Consider the following 21435-nt stretch of genomic DNA (forward strand, 5'->3'; position numbering starts at 1 on the left):
TCAGGACTGCTTGGGGAAAAAAAGTATAAGCCTTTCTTTTCTTCTGCCGCAGTTTGTGTGCTTTCTTTGTCTTGCATGTCTTCCTGTGGACAGCTGCTCTAGTCTGGCTTCCGCTGCTTTTCTGAAAGTCCGTCATGTCTGTTTTGTGTCTCAGCTGCATGAAGATGTATTTTCTCTCTAGCTGCTTTGTGCCTCCCATGCACCTGGCCCTCTCCGCTGGCCCACTGAGCAAGGTAGTGCCTCCGAAGTTGCATGGACGAGAGGACCTGTGCAGCTCTGTGCGTTTGTGAGCAGTTTCGCTCCGTTCTCTCGCACCTACGACTGGCTGGGAATGCCTTGGGTGAAAGTTTGCTACACTCCTCCCGCCCCCTTCAGATGAGCCAAGGAGTGGATCCGCATCCCCGTGGGGTTGGGCTTCGTATGTTTGCCTGGCAAGAAAGTCGCCTGAGCCCTGAAAGCAGTGCATGTGATGTCGTGGTCCCAGGAGTGCTTCTAAACAGTTTGCCTGGGCACGGTGTTTCTTTTTCTGAGTGTTAACTGGGATACAAATTAAACCTGGAGCCCGTGGAGGCACTGGAAGCTTGTTGTCCATGGTCTGTGCACAAGAGAGGAATTGTCTGCCAGCTGATTTGTTGTACTCTGACCATAATTTTTTGAGTTTCTTTATGGTAATGACTATGATGTGGCAATGCCATCTGTCTTCCTCAGAGTGCCGCTGCTACCGCCTTAATGGTTTTTCCCTTTTCAAGCGTCTGCCGATTCCTCTCTCGTCAGGTTCGCGGATGCTGGAGCAGAGTGTCGGGGAGTGGCTGGAGTCCATTGGCCTGCAGCAATATGAGAGTAAGCTGCTTTTGAACGGCTTTGATGATGTCCGCTTCCTGGTAAGTTGCTGGGTGGGACCCGGGGGCTCTAACATATGTGGTGGCCAAACCTTTACTTGTTATCAATACCCTGTGTCAGCTGCGGAGCACATCTGGGTCCTGCAGCCCAGCAGAACGGTCTTGGGGGGCGTGAAGAAGGTTAGACAAAAGGAGGAGATGAGGGTTGTGTTGGGTCAGGGTCATTCATCTTCACATTTAATTCAGGTGTTATAGGTTTTTTCACTATAATTTTGATATAAAATGTTATTTACCCTGCCCCCTAAATCTTTACTATCCAATTTACTCCAGAAATGGGAACTGAAATTCATTAGTGTTTTGAAGAAATCATTGAGCAGTCTGTGTTCTGGACTGTGAAGGAGGTGGTAGACCTCCTGTTGGAAGTACACTTACTCTAAGCATGCAGGCAGGATATTAATGAGCTGTACTTAATTGCATTGGCACCGTTGGCTCTGAAACCTAATGATGACAAGACTTAATGTTGAGGGTTTTTTTTAATAACCAGTGTCTAGAAACTTAAAGCTGCATGATGTAAAAATCTGAGAATTCGTATGGAACGATGAACTCCAAAGACAGAAAATCTTGGGGCTGTGGGAGGGTTCTTCCTGCATGGCTTAAAGAAATGCTTTTTGAGTGTGGACTGCAAGTTTTGCAAATAAAGAATTTCTAAAAATGGATGTAAACCTTTGGAGAAGTCATTTGGGCTAATGTAATATTCTGCCTTGGAAAGGGAGTGGGGCATCTCTTTGGTACTGTGGATGGAGCAGAGGGGTGATATACAGGAGGATGTGTGCTTGACAGCTGTATTGTGAAAACACAGCGGCCATCTGACAGTGGTGAGGGTACGTGGGGGGGGGGCAGCTGGAGAAAGAAGGGAAGACTGGATAGGACATGGATGGATGGGCAAGGAAATGCACATTGGAGCAGTATCAGTAGGGGTACTTAAAGGCAGGATGTAATTATGCTTTTAAAAAATGACCTGACCAACAGTATAAATGTCCCTGTGAACGTCATGGGATCTCCAAGCACCCCTAAAAGTTGAATATTGTGGCAGTATCCAGCCATGCCTCCTGGCCTCCATGACAAGCAGCTTATCCCTTTGTCTCCCCTCAGCCTGGCAGGGCCAGCGCTCCCCTAGAGAGCTGGATTTTACTGTGGTTTATGCACCTTCAGTAGAGGAACGGCCGGTGACAGGCGATGGTCTTGCCACGCACCCTTCTGCTTCTACCCTGCCCTGTTCCTGCAGCTCTGTGTGGCACCTTCCCCCTTCCTGGGGGAGGATTTGGGGCGAGCTGCCCCTGCAGAAGTCCCGGGTGCCCTCGCTGGGCTCCGGCACTGCCCGCAGCCATGGAGGACCAGGGACAGCTCCCGCCGCTGCTCCCTGTCCCGTCCCGGGGGACTCCGTCCCCTGCAGTGTCCCACCCAGCGGGTCCCAACCCCTCGGTGGACCCTCAGCCACTGGGGCCACTGCACTTCGGGCAGGTGCATTCAGCTCTGTGCGAGGTTTCGGCATCACGTGCACGCTGCAGGGGTCTGATTCAACTTCTGGAATGCTCTGGAGATGGTACAATGAATTTAAATTAAATAATACCCCACAGATCCCTGCTTGGGATCCTCTGCTGATGGATCTTTGACATTTGTGGTATCAGTGGGCTGCTCTCACTCCAGCAGTAGCAGATAAAAATGCCTTTACTCTGCCTGGCCCTGCCTGGCAAGTGTGATGATAGACCTCTCTCAGCACAGAAGTTTAGGAATGAAGGACATTAACTTTCTGCTTGTCCCAAGAGAGGTAGGAGCTCGAGGCTTGGAAGCAGGAGTTTTTGACTGTGCTTATTTGCAGTAAATAGCAACACTTAGTTGCAAACTGTCTGATGCAGAATTTTGTCATTTATAAGATGAAAGCAAAGGCTCCTTGTATATGTCTCAATGTGATTTTTATGGTGTGTGTGGTAGGAGTTGCTGGATCACGGCTGGATGTTTTTCTTCCCTGTCCAATGCTGGGTAACCACTCCCAGTGTAGGGAATCAGCTTTTGCTGGTTTTGGGAGGTAGGACGCTTGCCTCACTCATTCCTCTCAATTTTAAAAAGTCAATTTGACAGAGATTTCCTGCAAACCCTGGCTGATTTCCGTTTTGCTGCTTATCCCTTTTACTAGAGAGTTGACCCTGGCACCCCTGCCAAGACTGGCTTTAAATCCTTTCATCCAAGTCCTGGGAACTTCAAGCTAATACAGTCAGCCCAATATGAAAGTTTAATTATTAAGAATCTTTTCCTTTGTGATGTTGCTTGCCTTCAGCTTCTGATGTGGGAGTAAAACCTTCAGATATGGTACAAATGAGGAACAAGTAGGTAATTTGTTTTTAGTAGTGATTTTGATGTTCTCAGATGAATTATTAAAGTTGTTGTAAACGCTGAAGCGGGCTAGTGCAGTGAGTACTGAAAGGATGTGGATGCTTGGCTCCTCGCGTGGCAGGCTGTCCATTCCTTTTCTTTTTTACATAACAATTTCTTTATTAACTGCCACTTTCAATTGCTAATGAAGAATATTTCAAACTAAGTGGCATTATTTTCCTGGAGTTAAATGGTTTCTGTGAAAGGATTAGTCCCTATTAGGGCCTCATTATGTTAAGTATTTCAGGGTCCAAAGAATGCTGGGTAATGGTTTACAAATTACCAGATGTGCTATGAGGGCAATTAAGTTTTACTAGCAAAAATTAAGAAGTTGGAGTCTTTTGATACAGAAACGCTCTTGTTTTCTGTGTAAGATTTCGCATTGCATTACTCCCTGTGTATAGTGCTGTGGGTTTTTTTTCAGCATGCCGAGGATGTTCCCTTTGCTGCTTGAGTCCCCAGGTGCCCATTTGTGAGCAAACAAAAAGCTTGTACATTGGGGAGACAAGAAAAGCATTGCAAGAACAAGCTCTTAGATGTGTAGTGATAGTACAGCTGTAAAACAGAGGTGGCGTCCTAGAAGAAGAGCTCTTTAACATACTTGTGAAGAATGCTCAGCCTGCAGTAGATAGTAATTCAAAGTAGGATTAAGAAAACAGTCTAACAAAGAGCATATCCTGTAGCTGCGGTGGGGACTGGGTGAAATCCGGTGTTTGCTGGCACACTGGCATTTGGTGCTGTTCTTCACTTAAGAAAAATAGATGTTTAAAATGTAATATCTACCCAGTAGGTAGTACGGAGTTGGCAAGAGACAAAAACTGGAGGGTGCAGAAGCCTGTCTGGTGCTTTTTAGTGCTCGTGTAGCCCTTAGTTTAGCCAGTTATGGTTTCAGGAATTCCTAATTTCCTGTGTATTTTCAGTTGGCTCTTGTGTTAATCTGCACCCTGTATTACAAAAGCCCTCACCCCCCAGATAAGGGAAATGATTCATGAATGCACAGTATGGTAAAGTGATTTTGAAAAGTGCTCTGTAAATACATTGGGCTTCTTAATTAGATGTTAATCTGGGAAGGCAGAAACATGCATTGTTTCCAAGAATAATAATTCCATTCTTTTCAGAATCCAGAGATTCGTTATTAGGTGATTAGCTGTGCTTTCCGGACACGCGACCGGCCATCTCGCTGGTGATAGCTCTGCAGGCTGCGTGTCCAGCAGCACCGAGGAGAACCAGTGAGCGGGGAGGGGGCGATAATCCTGCTTCCCCCCTCAGGGTCTGCTCGTACGCTTTGACAGGCAGCACTGACAGCTGAAGGAGACTTTGGAGACCTGTAGTTTTCACAGGTTTACGTTGAAGAGGCAGGGTGGGAGATGTAAAGCGTAATGTGAGCCGTGAACTTTTTACAGGTTTTCCTATAAAAGGAGAAGGTAGAAGTGTATTTCAGCAGATAGCTGGGGTGGGCTGTGAATGTCAAAGCTGAGGCTTCTCTGCATCTGGGACAAAGTCTTAATAACTTATGGCTGGAGGCCTCATGCTCCAGCAGGACCCCTTGCCCACAAGCTTGCGAGATCAGCACTTTGGTTGTCAGCAAACTAAAAATTTCTGTTGCAGTTCAGGTCTGCTTTGGTAAGAGAGTGATGACTGCAGTCAGTGTGTGTGTGTCTCTGGCAGTGCTGTTTCTCTTTTGGGGTAATTCAGGACAAATAATAGAGTATTACTTGTAGTACCAGTTGGTTCTGAGCAGTGTCAGACAGGGCTTGTTGGGAATATTCTCACTTTTGGAACTTGCAGAGATTTTTGAGGGCTTGTGAATTGGTTATTGGGAAGAACAAGTCGGCACAACCATGGTAACGAGAAGGGAATCACAAGTGTTAATACATAAATGCAATGACCGTCATCCTGAGTGGGCACAGCTACTGGGCATTTTAGGAACTGGAGCTGGGATGGGACGCTGCAGACAGGCTGAGTTTGCAGCACAGGCCTCACTGATGTGTTGCTTTGTTCCAGCGCTGAAAGCAGAGTTTCTTGATCCGTGTTTCCATGATGTAAAATTCTTGTTAAATCTGCAGAAGAAAACAAAATGCTGCAGCATTGATATGGCACACGAGAGCATCTCGGTGATGCTGACCGGTTTCACAGTCAAATGCAAAACCAAGTATGTTGATAACTAGTTCAGAGTAAAGGATCTTGATCAAGTATTGACTTCAGCCAAGGGTGGGTATTGCTAACGCAAGTCAGCAGGATTATTTAAACATCAATTTGATGTGACGTTAAAGCTTACTTGCCAAGGTGTGTGTTTCTGGGAAGGGACTGAAGTCTATGTTTATTTCAGATTGTGTGTAATCTTTTGGCTTGGTTGAGGGAAGAAAGGGGCTATAAAAGATGAAGTTAGGTAGCTTAGTTTTCTAAAAGACTGATTTCTCTTTCCAAATACTAACATCTGCATATTAGGCCATATTTTTGTGTATGGAGAAATTCTTATATTCCCTTTAAGTTGCCTACAATAGCCTTGTTGTGGTGTTTATGTGCAGTTCTAGGAAAGAGGCTTTCCCTGATTTTCTTGCTGTTACTCTCCAGCACGAAGCCCGGGGTCCAAAGGAGCAGATTCTTTTGCTCATCCTCTCCGTTGCCACTGAGTGACCTTCACTGCCAGCATTGCTGGCTCGGGGCAATCGGACTACGACACTCAACTTCTGCTTTTAACGTGGGGCTTTAATTCGAAAAGCAGCCTGTTCAGCCAGCTGGGGATTAAAAAAAGCTAAAATGGAGATGGTGATTCAAATACTCCTCTTCTGCTTCGCAGCCTACTGGAATCCTTTTGTTAGAGGGGAAAGGTTTATTTGTGTGATGGGTAAACATAACTGAATTGAAGCTGCTAGCTGAGTATTACTGGCATGGGCTGTGCTGTCCTTGACTTAGCAAAAATAACAGTTTTACAAGTAGAATAAAATCCTCAGCAGAATTTCATGCCAAATGTTAACAGTACTAATGAACCAAGAATACCCCACCACCCAAAAGAAGCCAGCCCTGCTACCTCCCACGTGGAGAAATGCAGGCGACCCATTGCCTCATCCTTCACCAGAGGAGGAAAATAAAAGGTCAGATCACAAAACCGTAGCAATGAGTGAGCAGTGTCATTCAGAAAAATGCACTATAAATCGACTTAATTGTCCTTCACTGGTAATGAGCTGGGGGAGCTGTAAGAGTAGGAAAAATGTCACAAGAACATGGACCAAGAGGGATTCTGCTGCTGCTAGAGCTTGGTCCCATCGCGTCTCCTGTGATTGCCAGTGCATCTGCAGCAGATGCTCCCTTTGGGAGGTCCACAGGAAACTGGTTTTGCGCAGTGAGATGCACAGTGCGTCCCAGTGCCCTACAGCAAACACAGGAATGACCTAGAGGGAAAGGCCAGGCTGGACTTTGCTGTGTTTTGGGAAGGAAAGGACATTGCCAGTGTAATAAAAAGGGATTGCAGTAATTCATGGTGGAATTCCCCCACAGAAGTGGGGAAGGAGGTGCCCTTACCTGCACCCTCACTACAGTATTTTGTGATCCCACAGATCCCATAAATGTGTCTGAGATGACTGCAAAAGCTTTTCCCTGCCCTTGGAGGGCTGAATGTTTGCTGCTACCCCAGACAACTTTTCAGGCTGACATCGGAGAAGGGCAAACCTCACATGCTCTGGCAATTGTACCATTATTCTGTAGTTGAACTTTTTATTCAGTCCAAAGATATTTTGATTCACAAATGAGCAGGTAAAACAGAACATAAACCATTTTTTATGGCTTTTTTTTTTATTGTTCAAGCCTGGATTCCCATGGAGTGTGTGGAAAGCAGCTAATGCTGATTCAATGAGACAGTGTCAGAAACAGAACTCTGTTCTCCTTGTGTAGTGCCGTGGGCTCTTCTGGTTTTGTTTTGGGTTTTTTTGTTTTTTTAATTTTTTTTATAATTGGGGAGAAGTGGTAGAAACATGATGGCATTGCAAGAACAGGGTGTCTGCAAATAATTTAGACCACTGACATTAATTTGTTTAAATGTAATTCAGTGCCATGTTAGATTAGCCTGCAGTGGTCTTTGTTATGAAAGAGCCACCTTCTTCTCTCCTCTGTGTGTGTGTGCAAGCAAACGGTTGATAAAAATGTAAAGCTGGGGCATCGGCTTGGTGTGTGAGCAAGCTGAAGTGCACCTCAGTGAGTGTCTGCCAGGCTGGGTCCGAGGACAGCCCTCCCAGCACAGAGCTGGGTCTCCCTCGCCCTGCAAATCCCCATGTTTTGGGTGCTGGCTGACATCTGCATGATCTTCACTTTCACCCGATAGCTGTCCTGCTGGAGCACGGGGCATCTCCTGGCGTCCTCAGTGAATTGTAGCTCTGCTTTGCATGATCCACTTCGTAACTACCCAGCTTGGCTCGCAGATGCTGGTCTGCTGGGCAGCAGCCAGGCTTTTAGCATGCTCTGAGAATGTGTGTGCCCCAGAGCTTTTTTCTGTTTTCATATAAAACTTGTCATTTTATAGTAGTCATCCGGGGAAAACTTAACTGACATATTCCAGTAGCATTTTGTACCCAGTAATGATCTATAAAGAATAGTGACCTATCGGAGATCCCACAGACAAGGTTTTACTGCTTCTGCACTTGGTGAAACGAAGAGAAAACTTGGTGTGATTGCAGCTGTTGGAGAATACTTTAGCATAGACCCAAATAAGCCCCTGTGTGTAGGTTGTGCCTGCACAGGTAGGCTTGGTTTCAAGCTGAAGCAAGCCGTGTTCATCCAGGCAGAAGCTCTTGAGTGGTTGGTTCTGGACTTGGTCTTCCCAAAGCCTGTGCTGCAAAGCTCTGCCCTGCCATGGCGTTCGGTGACTGAGCTTATAAACTGGTGTGTGTGGAAGTAAATACTGCTGATACCTTGGTCCCCAGACTGATTTTGATGCCCTGGATGAACACTCTATAAGAGTGGAATTGAACCCTTGCATAACGGTTTCTGCCAAGCATCTGAGTAGGAATCGATTCATACAATGAAATCAAATTTTTTTTTTGACAGCTCTGCAGTGGGTTTCAGGTGGTTCACAAGGACTGTGCTTTGTCCATGATGGTATGGTTTTAATGGGTTTTCTCAGGAAGGGAATGGTGACAGCAGAGACGTGCAATGATCTGGGGTTTGAGAGAGCGTTTCAGCCACTCAGCTGCAACTCTGACCGGGGAAACGAGGCAGGGCTGCGCTGAAGCTCCCCAGATGATGGAAGTGGACTTCATGGAGAGCAGCAAGTTCAGAGTGGGTTTTGAGGAGCAAAGTGGGTGGACCAGAACTGACAATTTAGAGGATACTTACATTTGATTCATTAGTAGCTCCAGGCCCAATAAACATTTAAAAAGCCATTAAAGTAGCAGTTAATTTTTTTTTCTCTCAGTAGAATTGCCTGAACTTGACAACCATGACCAATTCCCTCCATTGCCATTGTCACGCTGCCAGTCTGCATGGGGAAGAAAATTAAACAAAAATGAAGTGGCTGTGTGCTAATCTAGGATTTATTGTAAGTTTTTGTATACGAGCCCTTTCCACAATCAATGCTCTGTGAAGAGCTAAGGCTTCGTTGTCGTGCCCTTAGCTAAACAAATACTTTCCCCCCCTCCCCGGTTTCCACTGAACTATCTCAAACTGCAGATACTATTAAGGCAAGGCACAAAGCCCCGTGGATCACAAGGCCAATTACAAACACACATTCGTGTGACCAAGTGCTGGTCTGCTGGCTCTGAAATTGGGGTGTGCAAGTCCTGGCTTTGGGGTCATCAGCCTGCTCCGAGATAAATAAGCCACTGGTGCAGGTTTGTTAGAGGGGCTGAGCACCCAGGGATGGCTGACGGAGCTGTAGGTATTCAGCATTGCCTGTAATCAAGGCTCTATTTTGGGAATTTTTAGCTTTTTTTTGTCTGTAAAAGGGGGTGATGCTCTGTGCTATCACCAGGGGTCTCAGGTGAGAAAGCTCCCAAGTGCAAATCATGCAGCTATACAGACAGAACACAAGCTTGTTTCTAGGACAAGCTTATACATTAGTCCATTAACAAGGCATTAGCTGCTCTTGTCCTGTGGAACAAGATACATTAGCAGGGCTTTTTACTCCAAGTGCAGATCCGTACAGCTCCTTCTGCAGTACGGGGGTCGAGGCCGGCCAGGCTCTGCAGTGGGAGCGGGGCTCAGCTGGTGGCTCCCTGCACCCTGCTCAGATGGGTTTGAACACACAGCTTGGAGGGGCTGGATGAGGCCAAATACGCAGCCTCCAAACCCTGCAGGGGAAGAGGGCTCTCTGTCCTTAACTACCAATAGATTTGGGGATGGGGAGCTTGTTGCTGGCTGCGGTGGCTTTGTCAGCTCCCAGGAATACCTTCACTATAGCTCATCTTTCTGAATTTCGCTGCCTTCCCCTATCCTCAGGATGCTGCCCGAGGCTGCGGGGCCATGAAGCCTGGTGGCTTTTTACAAGTCTGGCAGCGGGAGTAACCAGGAGCTCAGGCAGAGCCACGCAGGCTCGCCAAATCCCATTGCTGAGCATGTAATTGAGCTGCTGTATTCTGGACTGCAAACCCTGTACTGCCTACTTGTATTAAGTTCCTGAAAGCTGCAGCTGTCTGGTACCAATGTGACCAAAATGAAGGTTCCTGATCCTTTTTTCATCTGAAAAGGAGAAATCTAAGTGGTGTTGAGGCTAAGGAAGATGTTTTCAGGACTTGCTGTGTGTTATCCCTGTTTAGGCTGGGTCTATGGTGAGCAGGATGTGTCTCCATCTGCCACATCCAGGCTTTTGGTTGCCAAAAGTAAAGCAATAGCAGTGGCAGCAAAATCCTTGACAAGATGCAAATTGTCTTGAATGTACTGAGGAGAAAAAGAGCTTTGTATGCATTAATCTAAGAAAAAATGGATGCTTTGGCTCATCCAGCTGAAGGCACTCTGCTATAGATGTTTGCAAAAGCCTTTGTAGTCTGGAAAAGCTGTGTTTGGGTTTTGCATCTGTTGCTTTTAATAGCAAACACATTCTGGTCCGCATCTTCCCTGCAGTCCGTCGCCTGTCTGTAATACAGGGTTTAGTAACAGAGGCAGCACTTGCATTAGCATGAGCTTAGTGAGACAGTCGGCATTCATTAAACTGCGTTGCTGGCTGGATAAGACTACGCGTCCTATACGAAACTTTCTTTGCCTCGGGCCCTTCCTTAGCTGGAAAGAGAGGATGGACCGAAGCCAGGCTCTGTGCAAGAAGCAGCATCTGAAAATTGGGTAGTTAAGTGCCTGCAGAGTGCCCTGCTGGAGGAGGATTGCTGGCAGATTTCAGCAGCTCTGATTTTGGCACGCATGCCTTCGGGGTCACCTAACTAGCAGGAGGGGACGCCACCTTCCTACAATCTAACCTCTGACTATGCTATTTTTTCCTTTAATGAGAAACCTGGAACCTTGCAGGCTGTTTAATTACAGTGCAAGATGTGAAGCATGACTAAAGCAGACCCTTTCTCTACAAGCTCATGTTTCTGCAGGCGGGTCGGCTGCACCAGCATCCTTTGGGAGCTCCCTGGCGCAGCCCATACGAGGATGCTGTACTACATGGTGCAGTACTAAAGTCTGGATTAACACAAGGATGTGTGTTCTAGGAACAGACCCTGAACCAGCTACCTGCAGTGCAGGAAATGCTGAGAGCTAGTTCCTGATGGAAGCGAGTAGAAAAGGGTGAGGTGTTGGGGATGAACAGGGCTTTCAGGTGGTCCCCGCTCCCCTCGCATGGATGAAAGCGAGAGGCTCTGGCCTGGGTGCAGCCCTGAGCTGCACTCGCTCCACTCGGCCCTGCGGCTGGGAGAAATGCGCAAGGTAAAAAGCACTTGTCACAACGAATAAAGTCTGAAATATGTCTTTAGGATTCTTTTTGATTCTAATTGGCATTTCTGAGGCTGCTGCTGAAGGATCATAGAGGACCAGGCTAACAGCAGAGCGAGTCCCTGGGAGCTTTCCTCTCCTCTGCCTCGGGCATTTACTGAATCCATCCTCAGAGGACCCGGAGCTGCCCGCGAGCCTGGGGTCAGGCTGCCAGGACTGCTCTGCAGCCGTCGGCGGGGCATCTTTTGGCCTGGCTGCCGACCTGCATCAGCACCAGAGGGGACCTTTGTTTAAAAAACAAAAAACAAAACAAACACACAAGGGAAAAGAGAGCAAACAAAAACCTGTATTGGGATATTGTTTAAAAATCAAAAAACCCTCACAGCAGTTTTTCTGAGATTTTGCAGCCCTGTGTCAAGGCAATCTGCCTTCGAGCAGCCCTTTGTAACAAAGAGGCTTTGTTTCATCTTGGTGATGAATACCTTATTCCCTTTTCCTCTGCGAGCTGCTGGGTGTGGACGTGTCTGCAATCATCCCCTCCTTGGTACAGCAAAGAAATGGCTCTTGCCTGGTTCAGGGACAGACCTAAGACCCTTCAGCAGCCCAGTGCCTGGCGTGAGCCAGTGGTGCAGAGGTCAGGAAGGATGGGGCTGGTGGGGAGAAGCAAGCAAGACATGCTGGGAGAGGCAGGGAAGGACGAAAGCCACGACAGACCCCAGCTGGATCTCCACGGCTGGGAACCCTCCTGGCTTAGGGGGCTTTTTGTGCTAGGTCATTAGTTGCTGGCTGAGCAGAGAGGTGGTTTTGCAGGCACAGGAGCCCGAGCAGAGAGCAGGGCGCTAACCAGACCTGTGGCAATTGCTGCACCAGAGGAGTGTGGCTCGGAGGCAGGTGGCAGCAGTGGCCCAGACAGAGCATCTCTGCCCCTTGGCTTTTGTCTGATCAGCGTGTTAAATGCAAACAAGTTTAAAGTCTGGTTTAAGCAGCTCATCTGTTCGGTTGGCAAAGGTTAAAAGATCTCCAGTGTGTTTGCATTTTATTATCTATTTTAGTGGCAGATTATTTTTTTCATAGGAGATGAAATCTGGATGGGTTTAAAGGACGTTTCTCTAAGCGGAGGCTTATGCACAATAGACTGTAAAGATTTATTCAGAGCTGCTATGCTTTGTCTATCCTTGTTAAGTACCCTGAGAATACAGACTGGCACTGAGGGAATTTAACGTGACACATAAAAATAAGGAGTGTTGGAGAAAGCTGTAGGCTTTACAGTATTTAACTAGCTTGTATCCTTGCTACGTAGCAAGCAGTTTTCCTTGAATTTGAGATGCCAAAAGTGGGAGAATACCTATTGCCTTGCCATGGGCCTGGCACTGGCCGTGTCAGCATAAAACAGGCATCCTGGGAGAGCGTGAGCTGCCAGCCCTGTGCTGCTAGTTTGGGAGCATGGCTGTGCTAGCCAGGCATTGCTGTGCTAAAGTGGATTAGCACCAAAAAGGCTCAACACTGGAAAGTAAGCATGAATAAAAATGTAAATAGGATCAGCAAGCTTGTTTAATTTTTATACATGAAAATTACGTGTCACCATTGTCACAGCTCATTTGGCTGTGAACTGTTCTTGCTGTCCTGGTTGGTGCGTGAAGCGTTTGCTCCTCCTCGAGACCCCGCGCCTGCTGCAGCTCTGGCACCCATCTCTTTACAGAGGAATTAAGCAGCAGAGCACCAAGATGGGCAGCTTGGGGGAGCAGAGCGGGCTGAGGTGTGGGGAGCTGCAGGTTTCGGGTACCCGAGGTGTGGCGTTAACCTGCTGCAGGGGCTTCGGTGAGTCAGACCCTTCCTGTGTTTCCCTTTGCCTCCCCCAGGCAGGGCAGTAATGCTTTGCTCTCCAGGCTTACAGGAGAAATCCCATCACTTGCTCTAGCCCTCTTCTGTCCATTTAAAAAAGCCCTTTAAAAGCCATCTCCCTCTAGGAGATGAATTCCTCATGCATATGCTGCCTCCCAAGGACCTTCTGGCAACGCCTGTAGCAGAGCTGTTGCATGCAAAAACGCTTATGCCAGGTAAGGTGCATGTCAGGGGAGTTAAGCTGCCTTTAATCCTTTCCCTCTTTCCCTGAGCTGAGCACACAATCTCCTGCTGTTACAGGAACACACATTAAATGTGGCTCTTTGGCTTAAAATTTGTGAGCAAGAAAGGGGAGGGATGTTTTCATTTCTTTTTGCTGCTGCTGACAAGCCGGAGTGATCACTGCCTCTGACAGTGGCAGCCTCTCCGCTTTACTCACATAGAGAGTTTGCTTTCGATGCAGCAGAGCCTGCTGCTGCTCTTGCACCAAATGGGCACCCTCAGAGCCTTCAACCAACAAAAATCCTTTTTTTTTTTTTTTAATATATTTTGTGCAATTGAGGAATGCACAGAGCAGCTTATATGACATAGTTACGTCCTTGCACAGAGCTTTGTGGGTAGCATTACCACTCAGGTGAGACCCAGGGGTTTTACATGGCCTTGCTTGCAGGATGTGGGGTGCAATCCCAGAAAGGCAAGGCAGGTATCGGTGTGGCCCCGTGCCCCTGCAGAGCTGCCGCCCACCCACGGTGCCATCTCAAGCAGGAGCAGTAGCTCTTTCCAGCTGGCAGCAGGCAGTGGCACTGCAGACCAGCGCTGCAGCCTGCTGGTATAAACTGACCTTTTGGAAAACAGAGAGTGAACCACCCTAATCAGCTGCAGGGTCTTTAGTCCCAGCTCTTTCTGCTGTTTAAACAATTCTTAGACAAATGCTTTTGTACTGTGGCTGTCTGCTCCGGATCTGCGGTCTCGGTCCCCCCATGGCCTGCCAGGAATTGAGGGCGTCCGGCATCCCTGCCTGCCAAGGGAGGATGGGGGCAGCAGAGCCTCTGCCTCGGTGCTGTGGGTGCTGACAAGTCACGGAGTGTCTGCAGGGCCCTGCTTCCCTGCCACCCACTGCTTTAATTTGCCACTGTCATTTGCTAAATAATTGTTTCTCTGCAGTCTGGCCTCTGAGGGCAGCTCTCCCAGTGCCGTTGCTTCGGGCATCTCTTATCTGTAGCATTAATTCTCTGTTTTTCTGAACGCTTATCTCTGCGGCCGAGGGAAAGAGCAGCTCTGGGGAGCAGAGAGCCGCATGGTATCCTACCCAGCAGTTATCACACCAGGCCATGGAAGTGGTGGGAGCGATGCTGCCCAGGCTTGGTGCTGTCATAGACCAGGCACAAACCAAGCAAGGCAGGAGCGAAGTGGACGCTGGCATTGCCGGGAGCGAGCCAGCCAGTGTTTGGCCGCAGGACTGGCATCTGGCTCCATGAAATGCACCCGGTGACTCTCGTAAAGCCATTGCCAAATGCATTTAGCTGTTGTATTTAAAGCAGGTAGTACTTAGCAAAACATATGTGCTGAAATACTACAGAAAGTGTGGGGTGCAAAGGAATATAAAACATTTGCTGCCCTTTATAGAGGATATTTGGCGATCTTCCCCTCCTGAAGCCCTGGCCGTTCAGCCCGCTGTTCCCGCAGCCTGCGTGCCCCTGCAGCAGCGTATTGCCCGGCAGCCAATTTTAATTAGGTTTCTCTTACAAAACCAAAATGTGGAACAGCAAAACGCTGTCAGCTCAGACCTTCAGCTGTGACTCTCCTGAGAGCAGAGGGAGGCAGGACGGGGAGGGGGGGTCCGGGCTCGAGCTGAAGCCCTCGGTCAAACAGGAGCGTGGTTCTTCCAGCCATGGGGAGACGTGCCCGGGCTTCCCGCTGAGCTCTCCCCAGGTACGAGGGGCAGGGAAGCAGGTTGTGATAGAGGCTCTTAAGAGGGGTCTAAAGTCAGCGTGCTCTGCATGCATCCGCTCTTGCTCGGCAGGGGGAAGAGGGGCAGAAAATGGGCTTTAACAGAGCGGTGTGTGGCGACTAGAGCATCTCTGCCAGATCGGGATGGGCTGTCTCCCTGCCCAGGGGACGGAGGATAAATCTGACCTTCACTAGGTTGCCTGATCTCACAGAAAGAAATTCGGATTTCTCTGTGGCCGTGGAGAGAGGCTGAGCAGAGCCAAGTGCCCCTTCTCAGGCATCATGCATGGAGGGGGACTGGGGTTTACTTGGGCGTTGTTATGCAGTGATTAAAGCATCTGTGCATCGAACAGGAAGGTTGCTGTAAGCGATGGCCTGAAATCTAACGAGGATGCTGCAGAGCAGGCTGCGGGAGGGAGGGGATGGTGGTGCTCTCCCCCACCGATGCTGTCTGTGCCGCAGCCCCTCTCATGTCAGCTCTCTTGGTGCCCGAGTTAGGTACATGGGGCAGAGCTGCCATCCTTGGGAGCCTTCCTCCTCCTCTTCCTCCTGCTGTGGGGATGTGCTGGGAGGTGAGGTCAGGAGGGTGCTGTAATGTGCATGTTCTCCACTCCTGCACCTGATGTGGCTTCTGTTGCCCTCTGCTCCCATGTCGCTCCTTCCTGTCCCCGCAGGGCTGTAATGTCATGGAAGACCAGGACCTTCGGGACATCGGGATCGGTGACCCACAGCACCGTCGGAAGCTCCTCCAGGCCGCTCGCTCCCTCCCGAAGGTCAGCACTGACACCCCTCACGTGAAGCAGGGACAGGGCATTGCCCAGCACGGCTGTGAAAGCAGAGGAAACAAAAGCCGTCCCCTGTGACTCCAGCCACATCCCTGTGACTCATGGAGGGATCGCAGGGGCTGTGGGAAAGGGTTTGGGAATAGCAGAGAGGCAAAGGAGTATATTGGTCTGCCAAGCTATGTGGATGGGGTGACTCCATACTGGGGAGAGGGTGGCTGTCCCTCCTGCCAGTCTTGATCCCAAGTGCATTCCTTGCTTATACAGTAATTTTTGTTACTTTAAAGCTGCTAGTGGAGATGATGATGGTTTTTAATTTGAATTGATGCTGTATGCCTTGGGATCCCAGCCCCCTGGGGCTTTTAACCCCCTTCTTGTGGTTTTACAGTTGAAACCCCTGGGCTGTGATGGGAACAGCCAGCCTTCAGTTCCCGCATGGCTCGACTCTTTGGGGCTGCAGGATTACATTCAGTCCTTCCTCTCGAGTGGCTACAGCTCTATTGACACTGTGAAGAACCTCTGGGAGCTTGAAATAGTAAACGTGAGTATTGCCTTTCTCTTGCCACGGCAGTGAGGTCCTGCCCACGTTCTCTCCAGGCTCACAAGGCTGTGACTTGCAGGGAGTCGTGTTAAATGGGAACAACGCTGCTCGAAGAGAGAAAGTTTTGCTTTGTGCCAAGGGCAAGAAAGCCTACAGTGACCGTGGTCTCTCCCTGCAGGTGTTGAAAGTGAATCTGCTCGGCCATCGGAAGAGGATCATCGCCTCCCTGGCAGACAGACCGTATGAAGAGCCACCAGCAAAGCCACCGCGGTTCTCGCAGCTGAGAGTGAGTCACTGTTTGTGTTCCCTGCCTGGCTGGTGTGTCTGTGCGGAGCGTGCGCGGCAGTGGCCAGGGTACTTTCTTCAGCCCTGGCTGTCCTTCACTTTCCTTCCTTCCTTTCAAAGAGCTAAACCTAGGTCTGTCAGGAATAATTGCCCCCTTTCTGATTAGCAGTTATCACCTCTGAGGGACTCGGAGATCTGTAGAGGATGTTTACTGAGAGCTCAGGTCCTGGATGGGTATCCAGGCTCAGAGAGGGAAGCACGTTCAGCCTTACTCTGCTGCTTTCATGCTCAGGAAATTCTGCCTAGCAAAATCAATAAAAAAGAGGAAAAAAAACCTACAATGTCAATATTTAAGTTAAAATTCCTTTGAAGGTAAGTATTGAGAGTAATAAGCATAGAGAGTGATCTTTGAAAATTGCATTGCTTTTTAAAAAAAGGGAAGGGTAAAACCTAAATGGCTTGTTTCTTATTAAAACAAATCGATTTGACCTGGAAGCTTGGGTTAGTCCTGGTTCTCAGATACTTGGTGGTTTGGGAAGAAAGTTCATGAAGCATTGAGGCAACTGCACATCTGGCTGTGCGGAGGAGGGAAGTGTTTTGTGTTAAACAGTTCCCATGGATGCACCTTGGCTGCTGCTGGAGATGATGCAGAGCCCAATGCTCCCACTCCCAGCATGGTCAAGCAGAACTTGGGAAATGTAACAGCCAGGCTGGCTCTGACTTGACCAGAGCACCTAGAGCACTTGGGCAGAGTGAAAACAAATTACAAATTTGACGACGTGCTGTACAAATTCTGCTATGGCTGGGCCCCACAACAGCAAACGTCACCATTTATTTGGACAGACACACTCTAGCTGAAGTGGTGGATGAGTTTCCCAGCTCTTAGCTTTCTTTGTGGGTCAAACTCCATCTTCCCTGTGCAAAACAAAGCTGAAGTGTGCAAACACATCAGTGCTGGGAGAAATCTTAAGGTGGCCAGCTGTATCTGTTCAGCTTTTCACCTTATCAACTCCAGTGACCCAAGCAGCAAATACTTGCACAGGCATGACCCTGCTATTGAAATGAGTGGGGAAAGATAGCGTTCAGCCCTTGCAGGTCAAATTCTGGATGCCTGCCCCATGGGAAATGTCAGGCAGCTCCTTCGGATCAGGTGCCTCCATGCAAGGTGGGTGCCTGCACTGAATGGGTAGCAGGGTGCTACTCCCACCTCTGTGCCCTGCACCGAAGGGGAATACCGAGCTGACTTTCTTCCCCTTGTTTCCTGGCCAGATGCCAGGCAGCCATCCCGCAGGCAGGAGTGTGACATGGCTCAGCTGGTGAGATGGGACGCAGCTGGGAGCTAGTGTTTTGATTGCACTGGCTGGGAGTCCGAGATCTGTCTCCCTGGGCCGGCTGGGCTTCTCTAGAGCTCTTGCTCTCGCTGCCAAATAGCACTCGACATGATTTGTGGATGTTGATTTTTTGCTGCGGGAGTGGCAGCCTTTGGATGTCAGGCCCTTTGTTATCGGGGTTGGCTGGAAGGGGAGCCATCGCGTTTGCCATTCTTCCTGAAAACCGACATTTGAGAGCTGAGTTTGGCAAAACCCGTTGAGCTTGCGGCTAACCTGTGAGCTCGGGAGCAGGGCGGCGTGCCATGGAGGGCGAGCGTGTCGTTCTGCTTCCTCCCAGTGTTTGCATATCAACTTCCTGGAGCAGGAATTGGGAGTGATTGGAGTTTCCCCATCCCAGACATCTGGTCCTTGCCCTGCTGCAGAGCTCTTCCCTCTTGCCTTGGATTCCCAAGGCTTTTCAACCAAAACAGTCTTAGCTGAAGCAAGTTGGGCTGCTGTGCCCTGCTTGCTCACACCAGATTTTTAAGGAACCGGGCTTCAGGTGTAAAAAAAGAGCGGATTCACACTGGTACTGCATCGGGAGTGTGTGCTCGGTTGCCGGGAGGGTGTCACGTACAAACCCCGCACCTTCGCCCCGCTGCTCAACCGCCCCCTTTTCAGACAACAAAAGCCCGGACGGGCAGCAGCCAGCTGAGGATCTGCAATTCTCTGAAACATCCTCTTGAGACCAAAGAGACTGAAGGCAGGGCTGTTGAGGGGGGAGAGGAGTCCTTTGGTGCAGCATCAACTGATTGATATGCTGGACGGGGAGGCTGTGTAGGAGAATGGGCCATTTGCGGCATTTCCTGGTGCTACAGCTGGTGCGATCCAGCGCCTGGCTCCGGCGTGGGGAGCGGAAGGACGTCAATGGCAAATTAAGCAAGTCCGTTGAATAGGACTAATGCGTGTTGCAGCTGTGAGCTTCCCGCATTGTCTGCCGGGCCGGTTGGCACGTACAGGCATCTTGCCTGCAGTAGGAGCCAGGCTGTCAGGCATCTGGGCTGACCTCTCACTGGGCTCCCAGGGCTTCTCTCCCACGGTGGCTGATCATCAGCGGCTTTGAGTGCTTTGCTTAGTGCTTTAGCGGAGCCTGTTCCTCTATAAACACCCTGCCCGTAGCTCAGCATGTCTCCTGCCCTTCTGGGATGAGCTCACAGGAGGCAGAGGCGTGCTCAGCAGAAAGGACATACCTACCTGAAACCTGGAGCAAATCAGGGGTATCATGCAGAAAATAAATGGTATGATTGATGACACTGAGGCAGGAGCCTGCAGAGCAGGAGCTGCCCTCGTTCACTCTGTTCATTGCACCCTTTGTGTCAGGCACTGTAAAGGTGAGCGAGGGGTGGGCACGGCGGTGGCACAGGCTGACCAGGATGGTCACTGGTGTCTGCCTCTTTCAGTGCCAGGACTTGATGTCCCAGACATCATCACCCCTGAGCCAGAATGACTCCTGCACGGGCAGATCTGCCGATCTCCTGCTGCCCTCCGGGGATACCGGGAAGAGGCAACACGACCGTGGCACCGAGGTTGCTCCCTACTCCAGAGCTGAGCGCTACAAAGCACAGGTCAGTGGGTGCTTTTGTGTGTCCTGGGGGCCCCTCTGCTCAGTTCAGTGCAGACTCCCCCTTCTCTGGAGCCAGCGAGGAGTTAGGGTGATGCATGGAAAGCCACAGAGCCACTCAGGCACAGCTTCCCTCAGCATTAGAGCCAGCAGCTCGTTTTTGCCTCAATCTCACCTTGAAAATGGGTGACTCAGACTTCCATCAGCACTGGCACCTTCACCCGCAGCCTGCTGCCTCCTCCCAGCCCCATGGGATTTGGCCATTGCGAACCTCAATTGCATCAACCCAAAGAGCCCTCCTGGGATCTGTGTTTCAACCCAGGTTGGACCTGTTGTGGCTTCACATCTGTATTTTTTCCCTTCCAGGAGGACCGTCGGGAGTCAAAACTGACCCTGCGCCCCCCCAGCCTGGCTGCCCCATACGCCCCAGTCCAAAACTGGCAGCACCAGCCAGAGAAGCTCATCTTCGAGTCCTGCGGGTACGAGGCCAACGTAAGTGGCTTTTGGCTTGTGGGGGTGGTGAGGATGAGGAGGCTCTGGGGTCAGGTTCTTGCGTGTGGAGTTGATGTGCTTCCTCCCCCTCCCTGGGTGACCTGTCCCTCCCGAGCCACGACTGCTGGCTGCTCATGGAGCCGTGGCATTGCCTTGGGGTTGGCAGGGTTTCTTGCCTGAAGCCTTTAGGATGTCTGGGAGCACGTTAACATCTCCCCCTCTTCCAAACAGTACTTGGGCTCCATGTTGATCAAAGACCTCCGAGGGACGGAGTCTACGCAGGACGCCTGTGCCAAGATGAGGGTACGGAGGCCACGGGGACAGGGGGGATTCACTCACACCCAGTGGTAGATGATGTGGAGAGGGGAATGGGGGGATCTCAGTGGTTCCCCAAACCCTGGAAGCTGCCCTGTGCAGAGCAGGGACCCAGACCACCTAACAGGCTGTGCCGCTGTCACTGATGAACTGCCCCTCCCCAGCACTTTTCCCCGTAGTGGGAAGGTCTGTGCAGAGGGAGAACGAGTGTTTTCACTGGGGAAGGAGGTGCTGGGTTTGCTTCAGGTCCCCGTCCCTTCCCCTCTGCTTCCACCAGGAGCAGGCTTTCCTTCTCCTGGTCCAAGACCCCCAAAGCCTGCCTTTGTGGGGCAGTGGCCTGGGGGTCTCTGGGGTGGGCTGGGGTGATGGTGAAGAAGGGAGCATTTGTTCACAACTGGTCACTTGAATGTTGTTGTTTCTGAAGAAATCCACAGAGCATATGAAGAAGATCCCAACCATAATTCTGTCCATCACATACAAAGGGGTGAAGTTCATCGATGCCTCTAACAAGGTGAGCTTCAGATGCCTCGAAGTTGGTGTCTGGAGGGACAAGACCTGCAGTCCCACCTGCCTGGGGGCTTGTAGGTCACACCTCGTGGCTCCAGAAGCCACAGCTGATCCTGAGGAGCCCAGCTTCTCAGGACTACAGGAGAGCACCAAGGTGGTGATGGTTATCTGACTGCCAAAGGCTTAGCAAAGTGGCTGCTTGTGGGCCATGTTGCTATTTATTCCTACCATGGGAGGGAGCTAGGACTGGTCTGGCTGGGGGACCCCCCTCCCTGCCAGTACCTGTTTTACTCCCTGCCCCCAGTACACGCTTGCCACGACCACCGTTTGCCGGGTGTATTTGCCGTCCCCAGAAGGGTGACAGGTGCTTGTGGTTGACCCCGGCAGAATGTCATTGCTGAGCACGAGATCCGGAACATCTCCTGCGCTGCTCAGGACCCCGAGGATCTCTGCACGTTTGCCTACATCACCAAGGACCTGCAGACCAGCCACCACTACTGCCATGTCTTCAGCACCGTGGATGTGGTGAGTGGGTTATCGCATCTCATCTCACAGCGCGCTGCAGTCCTTTGCAGTCCACTTGTTTCATCACTCAGTTTTATTGGCGAGTCAGATCAGGATCTGGTCTGTTCTAGGGCTCTTTTACTTGTTTCTACCCTAAAATATT

General features: G+C 50.0%; 1 protein-coding gene across 17 annotated transcripts in view; it reads left to right on the top strand.

Annotated features, from left to right (window-relative positions):
* The window catches only part of ANKS1A (ankyrin repeat and sterile alpha motif domain containing 1A), a 106693-nt gene that overhangs the window by 79377 nt on the left and 5881 nt on the right, over nt 1-21435 (top strand). For 15 of the 17 annotated variants that reach the window (XR_015705661.1, XR_015705662.1, XM_087761717.1 and 12 more), the window contains 9 exons: nt 775-881; nt 15590-15688; nt 16086-16238; nt 16417-16524; nt 19294-19458; nt 19821-19946; nt 20178-20249; nt 20686-20772; nt 21156-21293. Coding sequence is in view for 15 of the 17 variants with exons in the window: in XM_087761717.1 (XP_087617843.1) it covers nt 775-881; nt 15590-15688; nt 16086-16238; nt 16417-16524; nt 19294-19458; nt 19821-19946; nt 20178-20249; nt 20686-20772; nt 21156-21293 (1055 nt within the window). In the remaining 2 variants the exon portion in view is untranslated. Of the gene's footprint in view, nt 1-774; nt 882-12881; nt 12942-15589; nt 15689-16085; nt 16239-16416; nt 16525-19293; nt 19459-19820; nt 19947-20177; nt 20250-20685; nt 20773-21155; nt 21294-21435 lie in introns of those variants that run through there. The other 2 variants (XM_087761733.1, XM_087761728.1) reach the window with 2 other exon arrangements.

This window comes from Nipponia nippon, unplaced genomic scaffold (genome assembly GCF_047370975.1).
Source record: "Nipponia nippon isolate SJK-2023a ecotype South Korea unplaced genomic scaffold, ASM4737097v1 scaffold_25, whole genome shotgun sequence".
In the NCBI taxonomy this organism is placed as follows: domain Eukaryota; kingdom Metazoa; phylum Chordata; class Aves; order Pelecaniformes; family Threskiornithidae; genus Nipponia; species Nipponia nippon.